Here is a 22453-nt window from a genome sequence, read left to right as displayed (position 1 = left end):
CACTGTACACCATACTTTTTTCTAGTTTGATGTTTTGTTTTAAGTATGCTTGATGTTGTGATCTTATGCTTTTATTGTCTGTAAGGTGACCTTGGGTGACTTGAAAGGCGCCACCAAATAAAATGCATTATTATTATTATTATTATTATTATTATTATTATTATTATCAGTCTCTATATTAAGATCCAGTCTGAATATAGGCCCATGTGAAGTACAGTGGGGCAAAAAAGTATTTAGCCACTGATTTTGCAAGTTCTCCTACTTAGAAAGATGAGAGAGGTCTGTACTTTTCATCAGAGGTACACTTCAACTATGAGAGACAAAATGAGAAAAAAAATCCAGGAAATCACATTGTAGGATTTTTAAAGAATTTATTTGTGAATTATGGTGGAAAATAACTATTTGGTCAATAACAAAAGTTCAGCTCAATACTTTGTAACATAACCTTTGTTGGCAATGACGGAGGTCAAATGTTTCCTGTAAGTCTTCAGCAGGTTTGCACACACTGTAGCTGGTATTTTGGCCCATTCCTCCATGCAGATCTCCTCTAGAGCAGTGATGTTTTGGGGCTGTTGCTGGGCAACACAGACTTTCAACTCCCTCCACAAATTTTCTATGGGGTTGAGGTCTGGAGACTGTCTAGGCCTCTCCAGGACCTTGAAATGCTTTTTACGGAGCCACTCCTTCGTTGCCCGAGCGGTGTGTTTGGGATCATTGTCATGCTGGAAAACCCAGCCACGTTCCATCTTCAATGCTGTCACTGATGGAAGGAGGTTTTAGCTGAAAATCTCACCATACATGGCCCCGTTCATTCTTCCCTTAACCTGGATCAGTCGTCCTGTCCCCTTTGCAGAAAAACAGCCCCAAAGCATGAGATTTCCACCCCCATGCTTCACAGCAGGTATGGTGTTCTTGGGATGCAACTCGGCATTCTTTTTCCTCCATACATGACGAGTTGAGTTTTTACCAAAAAGTTCTATTTTGGTTTCATCTGACCACATGATATTCCCCCAATCCTCTTCTGGATCATCCATATGCTCTCTGGCAAACTTCAGGTGGGCCTGGACATGTACTGGCTTAAGCAGGGGGACACGCCTGGTGCTGCAGGATTTGAGTCCCTCTCACTGTAGTGTGTTACTGATGGGAGCCTTTGTTACTTTGGTCCCAGCTCTCTGCAGGTCATTCATCTGGTCCTTCCGTGCAGTTCTGGGATTTTTGCTCACTGTTCTCATGATCATTTTGATCCCACAGGATGAGATCTTGCGTGGGGCCCCAGATCGAGGGAGATTATCAGTGGTCTTGTATGTCTTCCATTTTCTTACAATTGCTCCCACAGTTGATTTATTCACACCAACCTGCTTGCCTGTTGTAGATTCACTCTTCCCCGCCTGGTGCAGGTCTACAATTTTCTTTGTGGTGTCCTTGGACAGCTCTTTGGTCTTGGCCATGGTTGTGTTTGGAGTCTGACTGTTTTAGGCTGTGGACAGGTGTCTTTTATACAGAGAACCAGTTCAAACAGGTGCCATTAATACAGGCAACGAGTGGAGGACAGAAGAACTTCTTAAAGAAGAAGTTACAGGTCTGTGAGAGACACAAATCTTGCTTGTTTGTGGGTGACCAAATACTTATTTTCCACCATAATTTACAAATAAATTCTTTAAAAATCCTACAATGTGATTTCCTGGATTTTTTTTTTCTCATTTTGTTTCTCATAGTTGAAGTGTACCTCTGATGAAAATTACAGACCTCTCTCATCTTTCTAAGTAGGAGAACTTGCAAAATCAGTGGCTCACTAAATACTTTTTTGCCTCACTGTATGTACAACAGGAAAAACACAAGTTTTAGGGAAAACAGTTTCTATAAACCAAGTTGCTAGTATTTAGTGTGGCCTCCCTTTGCACTTAGTAGTAATAGTAGCTAGTTGTAGCAAAAAAAAAGCAAATTAGAGAGGTAACTTAGTGACATTCTTTCATTTACATTTGAATTATTAGGTAAAATTAGCTTTACTTCTCTATTAGCTAACTAGCTAACATGCTACATTAGCCTGGTGCTGGGGAACTGGCCAGACGTTACTTTATAGTTATTTAAACAGCGGTACATTTACTAAAATAACCTGTTAGCATCATCTTTAATATTTTTTCTCTTCATAAATATATAGTATAGTAGTATATGAATTGTCTTCCATCTTGTGTTAACAGTTTGTTGTTGTCTGTGCACAATATTGACCTTGATTAACTTTTGTAAGTAATATTCAATGTCATGTATTCTTCTTCTTTCATCTGCTTTCAACTTCTATTAATCACCCTGAAAACCAAAAACTACCACTATATAAATACTACATCAAATCTAGTGAATTGATCAAAATGCAACTATTTATGCCCTTGCAAAAATGGTGAAAAAAAAAAAAAAAAGCCGAAATCACACTGACAGGTTATATATAAAAACTAATGACTTAAAGTGATAGAAACTATGACCTCATGGGAGACTTTGCTAATTTCCCTTATTCTTCTTCATAAACACAATGTACAGATGTGAATCAGTGTGGCTGTGATCTAGTTTGGTGAAAGCAGGGAGTGGCACTAACGTCAACGTTTACTTGATCCCTCAACTGGCATAAGAGGCTAAGAGGCGCTCTCTTTATGTCTGGCTGGTAAGTGTGCCAGGCTCTTCCTCTAAATGATGCTTAAGCCTGGCAGCATCCAACACGAAAGAAGGAAATATCCTGCTATATTTAGGTGAAAGCATTTATCAATAATGCATCCAGCCTTAGCTTACATCCATATATCACTGCACATGGAAGCATGCATACCCTCCCTGAAGGTAAAGCAACAGTTACAATGCAGCAGAAATCTGCACAGGAGGAAGAATTAGCTTAATTAAGAATGAAAGGAAACCAGCCACACCTGCGGGGTTTATATTAAAAGTGCTGAAATTAAAGCTTCCATTAACTGTCAAAGACCTAAACATCCACCAGCGACCAAAAGCTTCTACTGATCTAAAATGTTTAATAACTTCTGAACCACTAATCCTTTCAGTACATGTAAATAATTCAGGTAAAATACAGTTTCTCATCTTTTCATGGTCATCAAATATGACCCATTTGGGTGTTCAGAGGCTTCATAGTGAACATGGAAACATCGTCGTCTTCTGCAACATTGATTCACCAGTGAAACACATAGTTTGATAAATAACAGTGGATAGAGATGCTTGTTTTTGTGTTTAGTTAATGATATATTTTGCCAAACATTCACCTTTTTTTTATTTTGATATAATAAGCTTTGATTTGACTGCTTTTATGAGCAACTACATGATCAGTGAATTAAATACAAAAAATACCTGATTTTCTCTGACAAATTTAAAATGCACAGGATGATAGTATAATAAATAGTGATAAATCACTCATACGTTAATTGTTTAGAAAAAAATCACTTGGTTGTCATTACAAAAATACCTAGGTCTCTAAACGTTAAATCCTGCTAATAGCATTTTTAGCATTTAGCTTGATAAAAACAGGTTTTATTATTATCCCCTGCAGTGCAACCTATAACTCTGTCACTTGTAATCTATTGTTATCTATATGTGAGCGCCAAGAAAGTTATTTTTGTATCTATCCCCTTCAGCACCCACTGGTGTAAGGTGGCCCTCTGTCTGAGGCCGCGGTAACCATAGCAGACCTTGGAAAGTGAAATGTGATATGTCGGACCTCTAGGCTGTGTTTCTGAATCACAACTCCATAATGAGCTGGCAGAGCTCAGGCTGCATCAAAGATGCAGCACCCCAGTATCTGTTTCAACCCACAATGTACAATAGTGCAGTGTCACCTGTGCGGGGGGAATGGAGGTGGTGGACTCAGAACGAGACCCAGAGCTCTGCACTACCCTGCTGCAGTCTGTGTTCACCTGTGACAGACCGTAGATCACCTGTTGCACATGTCTGATCACTTACTTGTGATTTTTGATCATTTACTAAAACACACTGTAGGAAATAAAAGTAAAAAAGCTGCAGGCTGCATAAACGATTGCAGACCTGAAGAAATGTTTTGGTTAATAAAGAAATCAGTAATTGATACCAAACAGTTGAACTGATTCATTAAATTGATCATTGCAATATTCATCAGATTATTTTCTCTATTTGGATATAATAAGTACAATCACAATGAGCTGTTGGTTTGACCAGGTACCAACTCAACCACCAGTATTCAGTGAACAGAGCCAATGGAGGCTCATAATAGGAGGCGCACGACTAAACAACTTGGCTTTAGTTTCTTAAGAGGGCATTTTCAACTGGTTAGATGAATCACACAGATCAGTTTACTTGTAACTGCTAGTAACGAGCCTTTGTATCAGTGTCTGTCTGGTGAAGAACAAAACAACCTGCATGACAAAAAAACACACCTCTGAAACAGTGGAAAGCCCTTCACTGCATTTACCCATCACTACCACACAGCAATAAGAGACGGTTTTGGAAAACGTTATCAATAAATGTGTAATTTGTATATTATGCTGATAAAAAAAAATAACCATAACGTATGCAGCAAGTTTAGTATTTGGTCATTTAACCTGTGGTTTGTCTATATTCCTGAGGGAGTTGCCTGAGGCGATTCATAGATTGTGATTTTCTGCACCTGAAAACTGTAAAGCTTTTCTCACCTTCTCCACATTAACTCTCATGAGCCCAGTGTATTGTTTCAGACATCTGCTTCCTGTATTTACTCTGTTTTTCTATAATTTCTTGTCAGTTCTCTTTGATTTAGAAGAACCCAGAGTTCCATCTTGTTCAGTCCAGATTTTAGATTTTCCTTGTGTGAGAATGGATCATTCTACTGAAAATTAAACAAAAAATTATGTTTTTACTGTGAACGCTGAAGAAAGTTACTATTTTCAGGTTCCAGATTATATTTTTCTCTACATCTAATCTTTGGTAAAAGCAAGTTAGGGCCTTCTATTTTTAATATTGTTGTGGGTGTTTTACAGGACTGACCATGTATACGTGTCCTAAACTGATACTAACAGTCAAACAGATCTGTTTGTATGAATTATGGAATCTCTGAATGAGACTAAAAGTAGATAAGCTCCACACTGATATGATTGGAGGTTCAGAAGTTATTTTATAGTGATATGTTCAGCCTTGGCTTTCTTTGATATTCAGTTCAGTTTATTTCAAATATGCAACAAAAAAACTAAAATGATCCTACTTAAGTCCTTAGAAATAAAACAGAATGCAAGAAAACATGAAAACTTATACATATATTGTGCACAAAAACAAAATATGGTGTATAACTTTTCTAATGTCTTACTCCTTGTTTTTTTTTCTGTAGGAGAGTCTCCTGACCCACTGACCCCTCTGGCCCCCTGTCTGACTCGGGAACATTATGGGCTCCTTCCTCCCTGTTCCCACCCCCCTTCTCCTCTTCCTCCTCCTCTCCCTCCTCCTCCTCCCCCACCCCTGCACCCCTTTCAAACCCCAGATGGTGGAGCGAGCGTCGGCCCCCCAGCAACCCCAGCCCACGGGTAATGGCACGGGGTCGGGCAAGCGGTCGTGTTCGGGCGTGGTGGTGTGCAAACCCGGCATCCTGCTGCCGGTGTGGCTGCCCATCAACCCACCGCTGGGGGAGCAGGCGGGGCGGGCCATCGTCTATTTCCTGTGTCTCATGTACATGTTCCTGGGTGTGTCTATCATTGCAGACCGCTTCATGGCATCCATAGAGGTCATCACCTCTCAGGTATGATTTATTATCTTGCCTCCGAAGGGGAGGCAGGGGGTATTGGTTTTGGCTCGGTTTGTTTGTTTGTTAACACTCTAGCAGCAAAACTGTTGCTTGAATTCATACCAAATTTGGTTTATAGATTGCCAGTGACCCAGAATATACAGTATCTCATTACATTTTGGGAAAAGTAGGTCAAAGTTTCACATTTTTATGAATTGTTTTAATCTTTTTTTTCCCCATTCACTTATAGTGGGTAAAAATTCACATGTCTGTAATCGGCAAACCTATTGGGTGAATTCATACCAAATTGACTTTATAGATTGCCAGTGATACAGAATGGATCTCATTACATTTTGGGAAAAGTAGGTCAAAGTTCAAATTTTTTTATGAATTTTTAAAATCTTCCCATTTACTTATAATGGGCAAAATATGTGCGAGGGGAGGGGTTTGTTGTGCCTGACACCACTTGTTTATTTTTATTTTATTTAACATTTATTTAAACAGGTAAGTTAATTGAGAAGTGATTCTCATTTACAATAATCACCTGATTGAACTGAACATTTACAACATTATCAATAGTCTCAGTATAATCAGTCATGAGAACTTACATCATGTACATACAGTAGTTAATGGTTTTAATTCCCTGTACACAGGTGGAACAATGGGTCTAACATTTAAATTTCCTTTACATGAAATTCCATTTTATTAAAGCTTCACCCACAAAGACCTAAACATCTACTGGAGACCAGAAGCATGTTCTATAGTCACTATCCCATCAACTTAAGTTAACCCTGAAAAACCCAAACAGCTGCTGTCAACCCGTGGACCTCATGTTTGACATCACTGTCATAAAGGATCAGTCTGGTGGTTTTAGATCTAATAAATTCTACATGAATTCAACCTATAAAACGTTTAATAACCTCTGAACCACTAATCCTATCAATACTTGTAAATAACTCAGGTAAAATGCAGTTTGTCATCTTTTTATGGTCATCAGATATGACCCATTTGGACTTTCAAAGACTCTGAAATGAACGTGGAAACACCGTCATTTTCTGACACATTGATGTACTCTAATAAATGACAGTGGATGGAGAAATTTGGGTTTATGTTCAGTTAATGATATATTTCCCGAAATAGTCATTTTTCTTTCAGTTTTCTCTGTTTTGATAAAATAATCTTTGGATTTGTTCTGAGGTCAGTAAAGGTTAGATGTAGAGAAAAGTTCATTTGAAAGTCACCACAAAAAATCCTTATAGAGCTTTAAAAATTAAGTAGCAAATTACAGTAAGGTCCATAAGTATTTATACAATGACACATGGTCTGTAATGTTGCCTCTGTTCACCATAATGGATTTGAAATGAAACAAATCAAGCTGTGATTGAAGTTTTGTCTTTCAGCTTTAATTTGAGAGGTTTAACTAAAATATCGCATTAACCTTTTAGGAACTGTAGCCAATTTTATAGAAAGTCTTTCCATTTTCAGAGGCTCAAAATAACTGCACAAACTAATATGGATGAGAATATGAGGATTGTTTTCCATACTTGGATAAAAACTCTGAAGTTTGGAACACATGACCTTCACCAGACACTGAGTTTCCTGCTGGAGATACTTTTCCAGGTCTTTACCACAGACGCCTTTAGTTGCAGCTAATTTATGGGTCTTTGTTCCCTCAGTTTAGTCTTCAGGAACTGAAAGGCTGCTCCATAGTATTGAGATCAGGTGACTGACTTGGCAGCTGAAAAACATCTCTTTACTATACCTTCTGTTAAGCTCTTGGGTTGTTTTTGCAGTAATGTTTTGGGACATTATCCATCTCCGTCCTATCAGTTTTTCTGAGCAGAGAGGATAGATCTGTATACTTCAGAATGCATCCTGCTGTTTCGATCAGCATCACATCATCATATTTTGATTGTTTAATTTCACATCCTTTGTGGTTGTACAGAGGTAAAATAACAAAATTTGTGTCATTATACAAATGATGGAGGTGATAATGAAGAAATATAATATGCATCCATATGATAACTTCCTTAATATTAGTACATTTCCCAATGAGGATCAGTAAAGTTCATCTGTGTCTAGTCCTATACATTCATCGTACATATGTCTAATTATGTTCGATATTTTAATCTAAACTTGTGTTTGTAGGAGAAAGAGGTGACCATCACCAAACCAAATGGCGAGACAACAGTAACAACAGTTCGGATCTGGAATGAAACAGTGTCCAACCTCACACTCATGGCCCTGGGCTCATCTGCACCAGAGATTCTACTGTCTGTCATTGAGGTAGATGAACAGATCTTTTTTTTTTTTTTTTTGTCTCTTAACTTGTCTTGTCCAGCATCGTAACAGCAGAATGGTAGTCTGGCTGCCTTTTGGTCCTGAACAAATTTGCTTTGCTAAGGGAAACTTCATAAAGTATATGAGGCTCCCCTTGATATTCTACTCTTTATTATGAGTTTTATTGAACTACATTTCGGTGCCGAACCTGACATGGAAGGGGGGGGGGGGGGGACAAGAAAGAAGAAGGTGGCAAAGACCCTCACAAGAAAATATCAACAATACAAACAATAACAACCATCTCTTTGCTTTACTCTGATGCAACCACAGGAGACTAATGTGAAAAACTGATTTTGTGTACATTTGTTGCTGGTATTATTTGGGCAGTAGTTGTTTATGATATTCTGTTCATGCTTTCTTTTCTTATATTCCTCATTTAATAGGTCCTATTTATTTTGTTTTATTTTATTGTAATTTTGTTTGTTTTTTTCTTTCTCTTCTGCCCAGTTTACTTAGTTCTTGTTCTAGTTATTGTTCCATTTATAATTATCACCATAGATGAACAGATCTTTAGTTTGATATTGAAGCACCTTTGTTTTTTTTTTTTTGGTTTTTTTTGTACATCCAGTGACATTCTTCTTTGATGCTTAACTTTAACAGGTGTGTGGACACAACTTCGATGCCGGGGAGCTCGGTCCAGGCACCATCGTGGGCAGCGCTGCCTTTAATATGTTCGTGATAATTGGTTTGTGTGTCTGGGTGATTCCTGATGGAGAAACACGCAAAATTAAACACCTGAGAGTATTTTTTATTACTGCCTTCTGGAGTATTTTTGCTTACATTTGGCTCTACCTCATTCTGGCTGTCATCTCACCGGGGGTCGTAGAGGTGTGTGTTCTTCTGATTGTAAATATTTCTAATAAATGACATAAACAGATGCTTTAATGCTCATATACCCTCATGTCACCAGGTGTGGGAGGCAATAGTGACTCTACTTTACTTCCCGGTGTGTGTGCTCTTGGCGTGGATCGCTGACCGCCGCCTGCTTTTCTACAAATACATGCACAAACGCTACCGAGCTGACAAACGTCACGGCATCGTGGTGGAGATGGAGGGTGACCTTGCACCAAAAGGTATCGACGTGATCGTGGACGGAAAATGTCCAGATGGGAGTCCTGGAAACTCCGCCAGTGTGACCGTATCTGTACAAACGGGCAACGAACTAGATCAGAACAAAGATGAGGTAAGACACAACTCCAGACAACGTGGCCCCTTTTGCACGACTGCCATTAATTTTAATCACTTTATATAAAATGATGCTTTCTTCACTCGTATTCCGCTGAAAGAGTGATTATCATCCAACATTTTTGTTTTTTTATCCAGTGTCCAGTCAGATACGTTATTTAAAATTGCACAACTTTGGCTCTGATACAAACCATCTGATTCCTGGTCACAAGTAATAACCTACACTTACTAAAATAAGCTAAGAACATTTATTAATTCACTAACTTACTCATAAATATAAGTGCTTTTGAAATAGTACTGAATCTGATATTTTTGATTTAGTGTGAATAGTTTATTTTAGACATGTAGTTGTTTTTTTTTTTACTTTCATTGTTCTGTTTGTAAGTTTTAAGACGCAAAAATAACATTTTCACTATAATCCGGCATATTTACATCTGATATTGTTCAATACAGATGTTGATTAATGTAGACTGTCCCTACCAAATAAACTAATAAATAAAATGAATAAAAATAAAGAGGATAAAGAGGTGAAAAAAACAAAGATAGGAAGAAAGGAGGGAAGACAAAATACAGAATGGCAATTACACTCTTCACTTAATCAGTTTCTTCCAAAGAGACAAAATCATGAAGGTGTTTAATATTCTGAAGGTTATTCAGAGACCAGGGAGCAAAATAACACAACACTGATCAGCAAAGTTCTGTATAAATCATATGAACATTTTCCAAAGTAACACTTATAAATAATAATAAAAACATACCTATGATACAGATAAGATACAGCACGATAAGAAAAGATAAGAAAAGATAAGATAAGATATTGTTATCAAATGTCATCAACAAAACAATGCTCAGCAGCTCTAATATGACAGTAAATGCAAAAGTACAAAAAAAAGAATAATAAAAAAGCTAAAAAAAACATGAACAATAAGTCAGAGTGTTATTTAAAGAGGCTTTAAATACAGCAGCGAAGGAAACCAAATCCACAGTGATGGACCTGGATAATACAATGTGATTTACAGAATACAAACATCATTATTAAATATTGGTTATCAGCTTCTGTAATTACTAATAAAAAGTATCCATATCATTCTGTAAAAAAACATAGTAGTCGATCTCTAACTGGTACGAAGTTCCTCTTGGATTCTTTGTTAGGAAGAAAGAAACAAGGAGTGGAGAGGTTAACATGTACTACTCTGTCACTGTTTCAAGACTTTAAAGAGACTCAGTGTGAATTTAAGGGGTTATGTGGTTTCCTGAGGCTGGGAGGATTTAGTCGCAGCAGGACTCTGGAAGGCAGGAGTCCAGACAGCAGGAGTCTGAACAGCATGATGTTGAGTAGTAAGAGCCTCCAGAGTTCAGCGAAACAAAGTTCCCTGTATTAGATTACACTTTTATAAACTTCACTACTTTTATATTTTATTAAAAGTTTCTATTCTGCTTCTTCTCTTCCTGACGTGGACTCATTTCAACCTTATATCGAGCAGGTTTTGTTTCTTTAACTCGGAACGTCTTTCTGTTTTCCAGGTGGTCCGCATCCTCAAAGACTTGAAGGAAAAACACCCAGACAAAGACATCGACCAGCTGATAGAAATGGCCAACTACTCTGCCCTGGTCCAGAAGAAGAAGAGCCGGGCCTTCTACCGCGTCCAGGCCACACGCATGATGATCGGCGCTGGCAACATCCTGAAAAAACACGCTGCCGAGCATACGCGGCGTTCTGCTGCCGGCCAGCCCAGCGACCTTGCCACATGTTCACACATCTGTTTCGAAAGTGCCCAGTATCAGTGCACGGAGAACTGTGGGACTCTGAGCGTCTGGGTGGTCCTGGAAGGAGGCACCGGACAGAACACCTTCCATGTGGACTATTGTACAGAAAACGGATCCGCAAACGCCGGAGCGGATTATGAGTTTAGTGAAGGAACCCTGGTGTTTAAACCAGGAGAAACTCGGAAGGAGATAAAGGTAAGCAGGGGAATGTATGAATCATATGTAGTTTCTGTTATTGTTGTGGCCATAAAGTCAATCATACATCATGCAGTTGCAAAAATGGAAAGCCTATCTATTACCTGGATTACCTGGAGCTAGATAAATTGGAAACGGAGTTGAAGTACATTTCCTGTTTGTAATGATTTGTTATGATGTTTGATGAAGTTTTTAGTGTGAATGATTGGATGACATTTTTATTTTCTGGAACTTGTGCTGCTGCTGTCTTGGCCACACAATACATTTGTAATCTCAACTAATATATATATATATATATATATATATATATATATATATATATATATATATATATATATATATATATATATATATATATATATATATATATATGTATGTCAGGGTAGAGACTGTGATCTGGTAGGATCAGCGATTCTACCAGTAGAGACTCCGATCGTAGTCTCTACTGGTAGAAACTCCGATCCGATCCGAACCCTAACCCTAACCCCTAACCCCTAACCCCTAACCCCTAACCCTTCTACTGGCAGGATCGGAGTTTCTACCAGTAGAGACTCTGATCGGAGTTTCTACTGGTAGAGACTACGATCAGAGTCTCTACTGGTAGAATCGCCGATCCTACCAGATGGCAGTCTCTACCCTTACATATATATATATATATATATATATATATATATATATGTATATGGTTAAATAAAGGTCAATTATCATAAGTCAATAATAATATATATAAAATATAAAAGAAGAAGAAGTCAACAGTTAAAAAAAATATATAGATCAATTAAATAAATAAAAACAAGAAGTTTTCAAAAGTATCTTATCTGCTCTTGTTTCTGGAACAATTTTTTAGCCAGACTTTACAAATGATCCCTCTAGTTTGTGTTTGATTTGACCCTATCATTGTATTTCTTTTAATTTTCCCTTGTATTAATTATCTTACTCATGGTTCCTTTGTGCTCTCCAGGTGGGCATCCTGGACGATGATGTCTTTGAGGAGGATGAGCATTTCTTCGTGCGTCTGCAGAACCTGAGGTTGGAGGAGGGTGGAAGTGAAGGGACGGGGTCTCCGCCCAAAGGCAGACTGGTCGACCCGTCTGTTGCCACCATCACCATCTTGGACGATGACCATGCCGGCATCTTTACGTTCGGCCAGCAGGTTCTGCGGGTCAGCGAGAGTACGGGTGTTCTATCGGTGACGGTGGTTAGGAATTCGGGCTCCAGGGGCACCGTCGCTGTGCCATACCATACAGAGGACGGCAGTGCCAAGGCCGGGGTGGACTACGAAGAGACCAAAGGGGAGCTGGAATTCACCAACGAACAGACCAGGTGAGACGCAGTCCAAACTTTCATACGATTTATTTGCACTTTTAGGTCACGACCTTGACACACTACTTAATTACAAAATTTAACCTTGAACTTTGACCCTTTAGAGCCAGATCTACACATGTTAACGATGACAGAACTGTCTAAATAGCTAAACAGTTGCTAATCTGGTTGTTAATCTGGATTTACTGACAACAAAGGGTAAAGGGTAAATTTTGGTAAAATTTTTCTTGATAATCTCATGTAATATATAATATAATATAATATAATATATAAGAGTGATGATTTCATTTGCAAAAGAAATCCAGATCCAAATTTCTCCTAAGTAGAATGGAATAGAATCTTTTCATTGATTTTTGTTCAACAAAATTTGGCAATGCAATAATGTTTATGGTGCATTGCTTATTTATTTGTACAGTATACTTTTGCCTGTCAAAGTTGCATTAATTACGTTGTGCTCTACTCCTGTAGAGACAACGCACACAAAATGAACAAACACATTCTGTCACTAGAAACATGAAAAATTCACAATTGCCCAATATGAAATCTGATTATATGTAACATAATACAACTCATATTTTCAGAATCAGAATACTTGCTTAATAATATCATACTTTACTATTTATTTTAACAGTATTTAGGAATTTTCTGGAGAATATTATGGGTATTTTTGTAACAGTGGGAGCTGTAGAGGTTGTCTAGGGAGGGGAGGGGGCAGCTGATGATTATCTGGGTGGTGGTGATGACCCTCTGGAGATAACATTCAACAAAAACTCTGTTGTCTTGTCACAGCATCATTACACAAACATAAAAAATCCCTCTATTTGTACATAGATGGCCTGTAATATTTATAAACTATATGGACATAAGTAGTGGGACATGTTGAATTCAGGTGTTTGTTTTGTTTTGTTGCCCAGACCCCTGTTGAAAACGAAACACCAGAATTCAGCGTGTCCCAATACTTTCGTCCATAGAGTGGTGATTTAAGTGCATTTTCACAAAAGATGTAATCGTCCATGGGCTCTGTTTTCCTTCTTCTTCAACCCGTGACACATGTAAAGAGCAGTAGTCGTTGTACTTTTACATGCGTGCGTCTGCTGTGGTTCAGTGTTTTTCTAGAAGGGGCACCTGAGCCTTGCTGACAGATTACTATGGGTTATCAGTCACACACTCCAGGTGGAAGAGGTCCTTTAGACAGAATTACCTGCTGACTCGACTTGGCCTAAAGATAATCCCCTCCCCGCTCAGGTGTGGGAACCTCCGGTCACCCCATGTAAGCTGACAGATCATTTTCCCATTAAAATTTCAGTTTATATAAGCTGTGTTTTTACTTGGACTAATTGTAGACGCAGTGAAAAACTGTGTTGCATAACAGACTGATCGATACACAGAGCCCATTAGAGAATGTGACATTTTGTAGATCATAGATGAGTAAGAGTGACCTTATTATTTTATCTAATTTATTTTACATATTCGTCTCTATATTCTTTTTCAAAACTGTCAGCAACTCATCAAATAAAGAACTATAAATCTGCTAAAACAAAACTACACTGTGATGATGAACTAGTGTTTAATGCATTTAGTTTGATGTTTCTTTTGCAAACTGAGACGCTGCAGTACAGTATGTTTAGGCCTGAATTATTTAAATGTCCATTGTGATAAATTATTTAAGTCACTTTAGTTTGTGATGTGATTTGAAGTGCTGCAGTTTCTTGTATTAATGCACATCATTGCCAGTGTGTTAACTCAGCATTTTTAGTTTCTTATAAATGTGTAAAACTGTGTCTCTGTTGTGTGTCTTTGCTCATGTTTGTGTATGCATTGTTGTGTGTGTGCTTCCATATTTCCAGTCAGACACTACAAGTGCGAATAATAAATGTGGAGGAGTACGAGAAGCAGGAAAACTTCTTCATTGTGTTAGAAGAACCCAAATGGCTGAAACGAGGACTGTCTGGTAAGTTCTAAGACTTTCCATTATTATACTGCAGTCATTATCCATTTTCTTTACTATTACCTCATAATGGTACATTATGGAATGTGGAATGGCAGTGAACCATTTTTGTGGTGACATCCAATTTTTTATCTGCATTCCTTCCTAAGTGATTTATCATCATTTATTATAATATTATCCTCTGCATTTTGCATTTTTTTTCTGCTAAAATCAGATATTTTCCTGCATTTGATTCACTGATCATGTAGATGTTCATAAAAGCTGAAATTAAATCAAAGATTATTGTATCAAAACAGAGAAAACTGAAAAACTGCCCTTTTCAGCCAAATACATCTTTAACTGAATAAAAAAACAATCGTCTCCAACCACTGTTATGTACAAACTAAATGGGATGCACTGGTGAATCAATGTTGCAGGAGATTTTAGTTGAAAAAATTAAACAACTGTCTGAGAAACTGTTTTTTGTTTTTTGTTCTAAAATATATTTGATACTTCTCTTTAATTAATTTGGTGGGTTTTTGAAATCATTTAAAACTGATAAAAATGTCACAAATAGCATCATTAAAACAGTCAAATCATTAAAGGATGAGTTAAAAACATTAAACATCCTTAATGCTTCATGTATAAATTATAATTTAGTTTTACAGCAACATCCAAATATTTTTTTTCTCTACATTTAATATTTCCTAAGTGATTCATCACCATTATTTATAATTTTCTCCTCTGTTTTTCTGTTAAAACCAGGTATTTTTTCTATATTTAATTTACACATTATGTTGATGTCAAAAAATAAGTTTCTTGGTGCTCACATATAGATAACAATAGATTAGAGGTGACAGAGTGATGCAACACACTGCACGGGATAATAATAAACATGGTTTTGTCAGATTCAATGTTAAAAATGTAATTAGCAGGATTTAACATGTAAAGACCTAGAGCTATTTTTGTGATCACGTCGAAATGATTTTTTAACCTTTGACCCTTCATTTGACATATACATGACTTATTGCTATTTATTGTTATATTATCCTGTGCATTTTGCATTTTTTGTGAAAATCAGGTATCTTCCTATCTTTAAGACACTGATTATGTAGATGTTCATAAAAACTTATAAAGGTTATTATATCAAAACAGACAAAACTCAAGAAAAAGTGATTTTTCTAGCAAAATATATCATTAACTTATTATAAAAAAATCTCCATCCACTGTCATTTGTCAAACTACATGGGCTCTACTGTTGAATCTGGTGTTTCCACAGTCACTAAGGAGCCTCTGAACATCCAAATGGGTCAGATCTGATGACCATGAAAAAACGACAAACTGCATTTTACATTAATTATTTGCATGTATTCATTGGATTAGTGGATCAATAGTTGTTAAACACTTTAGATCAGTAGATGCTTGTGGTCGCTGGGGACCGGTACTTTTTCATTCACAGTACCACAGTGCACTTCAAGCACAGTAGATGGCAGCAAGATCAAATGTCAAAACAGTAACAACAAGCAACAAAGGTGGAGCTTACGTCAGAGCCCGTAACCGAAGATTACATGCTGCCGTTCACCGCTGTCTCTGTTTCACTGTCGCAAAGCCAATTATGAATTTAGTATCCGTCAGTCTGCCAGGTCCCTGCAACCTCAGTGTGCCAAAGGGGTGGTGCAGGAATCGGATATGTGCTTATTAGTGGAGGTAAAAAGTGTCAGTTACATCAGTTTGTGATGAAATCTACAGTCCTGTGCAAAAGTCTCAGGCCACATCTAGCTTTAATGTTTTTGCAGGGTTGAGATGAGCATACATATTTATCTTTTAACAGGCCATTCCATGTCTGCATAATCATCATATTTATTGTAGATTCAATAAATAAATAGATCTTACCTCATGGAGAGTATTTTTAATCCAACATATTCCACAAATAAAAGGTACCTGAAGTTAATTTGTACATTTTTCCAATATAGTTGCAAACAAATAAATTAAGGCCTAAAATATAAATATGGGTAAGATCAGAAATTTAAAATAAAACAAAACATAATATAAAAGACGTAGAATATGTAGAACTGAAAAAACATATCTAGCACTTGAAGTAATAAAAAAATAAGATTAAAATATAAATAACTGGTACACAGTACTGTGCAGAAGTCTTTGTTGTTTTAACAGGGTTGAAATGAACATACATATTTATTTCTCTCTACACATACAAGAAAATACTGGAAATATGTGCACAGCGTCAAAAGACACACAAAAGTATAAACAATTACACCCATCTGACATATGTTGAATGAAACCTGGTATAAAAATCAGAAAATGAATGCAATAAATCTCATATTGTCTGAACAAAAGGGTAAAAGACACGTTAAGTGCAAAGGGAGGTCATACTAAATAATAATCACTTTGGTGTAAAGAAGCTGTTTTTAACCTCAAACCTTTGTTTTTCCAGATTGGATCTAATATAGAGTCTGAGAAACGCATACATGTGGTCATTAGAACTTTACTAATCCAACAAACCTAATGTTGGACCAGGACTTTTGTACAGTATTGTAGTTCACTAGACATTTTGTGGAAATACTGGCTAATTTTCAGGGCACAGTACAAATATGAACATTGCTGAGTGTGTATTAAGGTTTCATTTTTCTCATATATTACACCCTGTAAATACTCTCAACTGTGTGCCTTGGTTTTGAAGATTATTCTGTATTTCTTCACAGCCCTACTGCTAAACCAGGGTAAGGCAGTGTGTCTAATTTAATACATTTAACCTCTGATGTTTCCTCTTCCCTATTATTCAACGTCCTGCTTGACTTTTTACAACAGAGGATGGTTGTGCTCCTCTTTCAGTTATTTCTGCTCCTTTCTGTTTGGTTTTGTAACCTCTGTTTGCAGTGTAAAGCAGATAATGTACATCCTAATTAATGTACATCAGCATGTGGTTACTTCCTCTTCTCCCTTAAAGTAAAGTAAGTTTTTGTTTTGGTTCTGGTTTTTGGTTGACTGTGCTTGCTGGGGTCCGGGTGGGATTGGGCTTCTGACCAGGATGATCCTTGATGGTAGTAGATGGTTTAACTAGTTCATGTTCAATGATCAGGTTGAAAAAGGCTGGGCAAATGTTTTGGCAGTAACACAAATTGACTCTGCATCTTCAATTAATCAGTCAATCTAATTTTATGACCTCCACCAAGGAGGTTATGATTTTTTCAGCGTTGGTTTGTCTGTCTGTCTGTCTGTCTGTTTGTCTGTCTGCCTGTGTGCAACATAACTCAAAAAGTTATGGACGGATTTGGATGAAAATTTCAGGAAATGTTGATACTGGCACTGGCGCAGACCTCCGCCAAGGCAGATCAGCGGGCCCCTGTGGCCCCCCCACCCCCGATCACCACCAAAATTTAATCATTTGCTCCTTATTTGTTCCTTAGTATCAACATTTCCTGAAATTTTCATCCAAATCCGTCCATGACTTTTTGAGTTATCTTGCACACAGACAGACAGACAGACATCGGGGGGGACACTGATCTGCCTTGGCGGAGGTCTGCGCCCTCTGAGTACTTCTAGTTTATACAGTGTCAAATCATAACAAAACCTATCTCATGACACTTTACATTTAGAGCTAGTCAAGACCAGACTTTTAATCTTAGTCATCTGATTATGATTTTAATGCAGTTGTTGAAATGTATGAAAAGCATATAATTGTTCTTCAGTTTACCCCAGAAACGTGGAAAAAATCTAAAAAACCTGAAGCAGTAAAGTTGCATGTTGTTAGCCTCTTTGCATAATTACCCAAGTCCTATTTTTGTCCAAATTGTGATATGTGCATAACTTTAGTCTCCTGACACCGCTGCTTCATTTTATGCAGGTATCACAATTTGGCCAAAAATATGACTTTTCAATTATGCAAACATACATACAGAATTAATTCTGAGATTGACAAATAATATGGTTTATTCATCACACCACAGATATATTTGCTTCTATAAATCTATTTCTGGCCATCTTTTCATCAGGACTGAACAATATGCAAGAAAAAAACATGTACAGCATTTATTTGGATTATTTTAATAGACATTGTAGTTGTAACATGAATCATAATTTAAGTGGAAATTATCATTTTTGCTTTTTATTTTCATTGAAAAATTTAGAAATTACATAGAAGAATATGATTTATAACCCTGTTCATCTCTGTATTACGGGTAGATATTGTATTCATTGAAAAAATAAATTCATAGACCCCTTATCTTGTAACTATGAGAAAAGTTAAGGCTTTCAATAATCCCTTTGATGTTGCAGACTGTAGGGGTTATGGTATTGTCAGATTTAAAGAGACACCACGAAATATTAATGTTTCTTACCAAGGATGGTGTTAATATTAGTTTCTAAATACTAAGTAGTTGTCTCAGGTCACTGGGTTAGACCAGTATGAGATGCTATCTCAGATCACTACAGATATATCTCATGATCAGATATGCAGATCTCATAATTTTGAAATCTATATCTTGTAATTACTAGATGGATCCTTCCATAAAACTGGGTTTATGTCGGTATTTGGTACTTTGCCAGCTTTTTAGACCCAATAATAAGAGAGAAATTTAGACATATTTCCCCCCAGGATGTACCTAATGATGACCTCAGATAAATGCAAAAAAAATTATACTGTTGCTCTGAGCCATCCCAAAATTAATTAATTTTTAATAATAAGGACCAGTATTCATACAGGAAAAGCTACCTAGGTGTCAGTGCATTTTATCCGAAAACATGGCTTGAGATGGTCTTATATACTGCTATAAATAAAGACATTGCGTTAGAGTTGACGATCCTAGTGGGTTTTCTGATACAGACACGTGGGTTTTTCATGAATCTGCAGTCTCATTCGAGGTTCTGTGTGTAACCCATCATGTCCACTCGCGTTACATGCCTAACCTGCCCATTTAAACACAAATAAATCACGAGTGACTTCGCAACAGCGGCCATTTTTGTGAAATACTCTGCCTTGCATATTAACTTCGATTCCCAAAATGTACCTGTGAGAGAATGAAAAGATACTTGAAAAAATAGTAGCGCATAATTTTTGTGTCCTTTTTTACTGTGTTACATCCAGATATTTGTATGCATGCATCAAATAAAAATGTGTTATATCTGAAAAATAGTGTATTTTATCTCAGTAAATATTTATTTTTAAAATAGACCCAAAGTGCTTCCAAACTTACTTAATAACATTAGTCTACATCTTGTTTGAAGTTTTAGCCCCTCCGTCCTGCTTTTAGGGACCCGTTTCATAGAAGCACCCAAATACAAAGTACCCTTTCACACATAATATGAATAACCTAAACAACCATGAACAACCTGAAAGTGAATTTTTAACAATATTATGCCTCAGCTTATTATTTACAAAGTTTTCCTTCACTGAATGTAATGTGTTGTACTGTAGCACCACAATGCATCTTTTATTTTGGGAAACATGTTACCTTATCAAAAAAATAGCAGCTCCTGTGTTTTACATATTGCACTTAAATACTGTATATGATCTCAGTAGTATCTGAATAAACTTAGGTTTTGATCTTAACCCGTAGTATCATACTGGTCAAATGGGAGCAATGGCTCTGATCTGTGTGTCATTTATAGTGTTACATTTCATTGTGTACAGTGACAGAACCGTGTAAACACCATTAAAAATGAAAAAGAGAGTCTCCTGGATGACTTTCACACTCCCACAGCAGGGAGGGGAGGTTGTCAGTTTCGGTTTTCAGACAGATAGAAAAAACTGTCATTAGAGTGAGAGCTTTTTCCACTGTGCAGTGACAAACTTAAAACTTTACAGAGAGTGAGAGTTAAAGCTGAGATTGAGCAACAAGGGGTAAACAGAAAGGATATCCACATATATCGCCCAAGCATTGATATCAGTCTTGGCTGATATTTATCTGTTGTGTTATATTAATGTGTTGTGATCATTCCTAGACAATATTATGAAGAATGTAAGGACTTACAAACAGTAAATTAACATAGTTTTACACATACAATGAAGATTTGATTTTATATTATCAAAACATTTCTTTGTTTCCCTGCCACAAATCAAATAGATAAATAACACTAAATAAATAAAAAAATAACAGAAAATTATCAGTATCAGTCCAGTTATTAGGGATGTGTATTGGCAAGAACCTGGTGATACGATACAAATCACAATACTGGAATCACGATACGATATATCACAATATATCATGATACTTTTAAAAAGGCAATTTTTTGTTTGTTTCTTTTTGTGTAAATGATTATTTCCTTGAAGAATTGAATTACACCAGAAATATGCACAAATATTAAAGACATTTTTATTTGATCACAACAGGATCTAATGCTGTATCACAAATTTTCCTGTGTTCAGACTTAAATTATGTTTTACAGACATTACAGGTTAAGATCCTGTTCAAATGTTCATATTCTATTAGTTCACAACTAACATCATAACATTATTTTAGTGCAATCCCAACAAAGGAAGTAACGTTATTTAATAAAAGAGTGTTAAATAATAATAAATAAAATATAAAGAAAGAAACACAAAAAACTAATATTAACCTCCACAATATCTGCATTTGAATAAACACCTAAAAATATCAATAGTATTTTTTAATATTGATACAGTATTGTGAAATGAAATATCGCGATATATTGCAGAACTGATATTTTCTTACACTCCTACCAGTTATTTGCCTTTGGTTTACATGAAATTATGGCAACAGGAAGTTCACTATACTCTAGATACACTGTGTTGTGTCTAAATACTTGGAAAATGTGGCCGTACATAACTTGTTTTCATATCGTTTATGTCTGTAATGAGCATTAAGGCATTTCAAGGAAATTTAAACGATCATTATTGGGAAAACACATGGTCAGAATCTGGGGTTTTCAGTTCTGGTTCATCTCTTAAAACAGTTTACTCTTAGATATAGTACAAACTTATGTGAAAATGAATGATTCTTTGTTGTAGTTTCTTGGATGTTCATTAAACAAAATCCATGATATGAACTGGTAGGATGAGTGGGTGTGGAGTGACTCTGCTGTGTTTTAGATACCATTAGGTGAAGATGAAGACATGTGTGTGTGTTTTTTAAGACTGAATAGGTTCTGTTGTCCTCAGGTAACCCCACCCCTGAGGAGGAGGAGGCCCGTAGGATCTCTGAGATGGGAAAACCCATTCTAGGAGAACACAGCCGACTGGAGATCATCATAGAGGAGTCCTGCGAGTTTAAGGTGAGAACAGGAACTGGCCGATAGTGTCTTTACCTACAGCGAACCAACTGGTCTGACAAAGAAAAAGGACAAAATTGTACTGTTATGTAAAAATACTGAATATAGAATGAAATATGCTGCTTAAAGGGAGGTCAGTTACAGTCGCTGAAGTGTCTTTTAACATCACAAACCTTTTCGTCCTTTCACACATCAGACTGCCAACGGAGCACTAGACCAGGTACAGTTTCTAGTAGTATGCTGTGAAGTTTGGTCTGGGTATTTAATACTTTTCTTATCTCATTTTCTCATTGGACTCTGATTAAATGCAATAATGCTGTATATTCACTGCTACTTTTTGTCAATCCTCAACTTTTCTGAAGCATTGCGTGTGTTTTACTATGTGCTCTGTGTGTTAAATGTGTAAAAATGTGATGTAATGTAAAATTCTGCAGCAGGGTTTGTGATTTTTACCTGCTGCTTGTAAAGTATAAATATAAACTATGATTATACCTATACCTTCATTACAGACCTGTTTCATCTATTTTAACAGAATACAGTGGACAAACTTCTAAAAGACACCAATATGGCTGTGGTGCTTGGAACTCGTTCATGGAGAGAACAGTTTGTTGAAGCAGTCACAGTTAGTGCAGGTCAGTAGCTTTACTGGTTTACTTTTGTCGTATTTTTAGCAGAATTAGAGAATGAAAGAAAAACAACTGATCAGCAGGAGCCACGTCATTCCCTAAATTCTTTTTGTCATGGAATATATGAGTGGTTTTGCC

The 22453-nt window shown here is 36.7% G+C and overlaps 1 protein-coding gene across 1 annotated transcript in view; it reads left to right on the top strand.

The window, feature by feature from the left end:
- Positions 1 to 22453, top strand: part of LOC115432842 (sodium/calcium exchanger 2-like) — a 50745-nt gene that overhangs the window by 21825 nt on the left and 6467 nt on the right. The window contains exons 2-11 of the mRNA XM_030153889.1: positions 5318 to 5722; positions 7856 to 7993; positions 8648 to 8875; positions 8958 to 9230; positions 10757 to 11194; positions 12156 to 12517; positions 14365 to 14468; positions 17165 to 17182; positions 21580 to 21692; positions 22222 to 22321. Coding sequence (XP_030009749.1) covers positions 5372 to 5722; positions 7856 to 7993; positions 8648 to 8875; positions 8958 to 9230; positions 10757 to 11194; positions 12156 to 12517; positions 14365 to 14468; positions 17165 to 17182; positions 21580 to 21692; positions 22222 to 22321 — 2125 coding nt within the window. The 5' untranslated portion in view covers positions 5318 to 5371. The remainder of the gene's footprint in view (positions 1 to 5317; positions 5723 to 7855; positions 7994 to 8647; positions 8876 to 8957; positions 9231 to 10756; positions 11195 to 12155; positions 12518 to 14364; positions 14469 to 17164; positions 17183 to 21579; positions 21693 to 22221; positions 22322 to 22453) is intronic.

The sequence above is a fragment of the Sphaeramia orbicularis genome, chromosome 14, assembly GCF_902148855.1.
Source record: "Sphaeramia orbicularis chromosome 14, fSphaOr1.1, whole genome shotgun sequence".
NCBI classification, from domain to species: Eukaryota; Metazoa; Chordata; class Actinopteri; order Kurtiformes; family Apogonidae; genus Sphaeramia; species Sphaeramia orbicularis.
The sequence above is the reverse complement of the archived record's forward strand: the minus strand, read 5'-3'. Positions and strand labels throughout refer to the sequence as shown.